The sequence below is a fragment of the Alosa sapidissima genome, chromosome 22 (genome assembly GCF_018492685.1).
Source record: "Alosa sapidissima isolate fAloSap1 chromosome 22, fAloSap1.pri, whole genome shotgun sequence".
NCBI lineage: Eukaryota > Metazoa > Chordata > Actinopteri > Clupeiformes > Clupeidae > Alosa > Alosa sapidissima.
The window spans coordinates 3,619,112-3,621,611 of record NC_055978.1 but is presented as its reverse complement, the minus strand read 5'-3'; the positions used below and the strand labels follow the sequence as shown (position 1 = coordinate 3,621,611).

At 50.9% G+C, this 2,500-nt stretch overlaps 1 protein-coding gene across 5 annotated transcripts in view; it reads right to left on the bottom strand.

The window, feature by feature from the left end:
* Positions 1-2,500, bottom strand: part of LOC121697096 (EF-hand calcium-binding domain-containing protein 6-like) — a 34,145-nt gene that overhangs the window by 22,339 nt on the left and 9,306 nt on the right. For all 5 annotated transcript variants that reach the window (XM_042078391.1, XM_042078394.1, XM_042078393.1 and 2 more), the window contains exon 6: positions 131-264. In XM_042078391.1, the coding sequence (XP_041934325.1) occupies positions 131-264 (134 nt within the window). The remainder of the gene's footprint in view (positions 1-130; positions 265-2,500) is intronic.

The window sequence follows — 2,500 nt, the reverse complement described above, 5'->3', positions numbered from 1 at the left end:
TGGCATAATTGATCCAAGTCAAGACCAATTTTTTGTGGATATATCGGTCAACCATTTCCACTCTCTCTCTCTCTCTTTCTCTCTCTCTCACACACACACACACGCTCCCTCTCTCCCCCATCTTGCTCACCTCTTGAACTCTGTGTCGGTCATGGGTAAGTAGTTATCCAGGAAGCGGCGGAGCTCGTGTCGTTGGATCAGTCCATCCCGGTTGTAGTCGTAGAGTCTCAGGGCCCGCATGGCTCCCTTCAGGTTTGACCCGATCTGAAGAGTCCAGAACACACACGTGTGAAGAGGAGGAGGCGAAGGTGGAGGAGGAGGAGGAGGAGGAGGGGTGTAGAAAGTGGAGGAGGTGGAGGAGGAAAAGGAGGAGGAGGGGTGTAGAAGGAGGAGGAGAAAGTGGAGGGGGAAGAGGAGGAAGGGGTGGAGAAGGTGGAGGAGGAGGTGGAGAAGGTGGCGGAGGAGGAGGAGGAATATAAGGAGGAGGGGGTGGAGATGGTGGAGGAGGAGGAGGAGGAATATAAGGAGGAGGGGGTGGAGATGGTGGAGGAGGAGGAGGAGAAAGTGGAGGAGGAGGTGGAGGAGGAGGAGGAGAAAGTGGATGCAAAGGTGGATGAGGAGGAGGAGGAAGAGGGGTGTAGAAGGAGGAGGAGGTGGAGGAAGTGGATGCAAAGGTGGATGAGGAGGAGGAGGAAGAGGGGTGGAATCGCCTGTGTGGGGGGGGGGGGGGGGGGGGGGGTACTGAACTTCTGCACTCCTTTCATCTGAACAAACAGGCAGGCACACGTGTCTACTACGATCTAGTCCACACTGAGCACTTCACATTCACACAAGCATGCACACACATTCACACAAGCATACACACACATTCATACACTCCATGCACCTGCACACACACACACACACACACACACACACACACACACACACACACACACACACACACACACACACACACATTCACACACACACACACACAGATGAATATATACACTCATATACTGAAGTTGTATTGAGTGAGCGAGTAAAAGAGACTTTGGATAAGGGGATAAGCTTGGCTCAAAAGCAAGTTGCCAAACAGGGGAAGAAGGACGAGTCTGTTGGTGGAGATTCTGAACTGGCTGTATTGTGGCAAAGTGTGTGTGTATTTGAACCTTTCTGAATACTGTATGTGCATTTCAAATGACATTTTTCCCTTTGGGCACCCCAACTGTTTCAGATTCAGTAGTAGTGTTCTGTATTTTCTTTTTTGTTGTATTCGACCCAGTATGTGTAATGAAATGTATTATGCTTAATGTTGCCCGCTGCCATGCATGGAGTTGTCAGACTGTTTAAGCTTACCTGCCGACTTCTGGGAGATACAATATAAAGCTTCACACACAAAACAGCTCCAGAGAAACGACTACATATTCCCACTTTATAAAAACCCCATTGAGCAATACAGCTCCACTGAAACCATAAAACAGCACAGTGCTACTGCTACTAAAAAACAGTTCAGACCAACAGAAACGTCTGCTGGCAGAAGGTGGCAGCAGCCCAGGCAGAGAGAGAGAGGGAGGGAGTGTACGGAGCGGGAGAGGGGAGGAGGGGGTGGTAGTGTTGGTGGTGGGCATGGGAGCGGTGCCCGCTTAAGTGCCCCTCAGGCCTCGGGCACAGCGGGAGCCCAGGAACGGAACAGGAATAGATACTAAATATACCGCACTGACTCCTGGGTAATCACTGTCTGCTGTCGCCCCAAAGAACCCTCCCTTTAATTGCACTCTTATTAGATCCACCACCAGATCTGCTTCTGCAGGGGCAAGAGAGGCAGTGAGAGAGAGCAGGAGCGAGACAGAGACAGAACCACAGACAGACAAAAAGAGAGAGAGAGAGAGAGAGAGAGAGAGAGAGAGAGACAGGAAAACAGAGAGAAGGGCAGAGAGAGAGAGAGACGGTATAAAAGAGGAGTGGGGAAGAAGAGAGAGAACGTTGTCGTCCCTGATGTGATTTCGGCGTCGTCGCTCTGTGTGGTCCCTTGTGTGGGAGTGGCACATCAGCCCAAACGGGAGCTCTCACCACGCCGCGCCCAGCTCCCGCAATCCGTACTGATCAGTCGCCACCACCGCCGCTGCCAACGCAGGCCCCGTCTCACCTCTGCGCAGACTTTGCCGGAAGACAGTGATATCCTTAATCATTCTGTCTCCCATTCTCTCTGTTTCACTTTCCTTTTCACACTCTCTTTCTCTCTCTTTCTCTCTCACACACACACACACACACACACGCACACACACACACACACACACACAAGAATCTCCCATTCTCTCTGTTTCACTTTCCTTTTCACACTCTCTCTCGCTCTCTCTCACACACACACACACGCACAAGAATCTCCCATTCTCTCTGTTTCACTCTCCTTTTCACACACACACACACACACACACACACACACACAATCTCCCATTCTCTGTTTCACTCTCCTTTTCACTTTGTTCCCTCACTTAAGGAACACTCTTTTTTACAT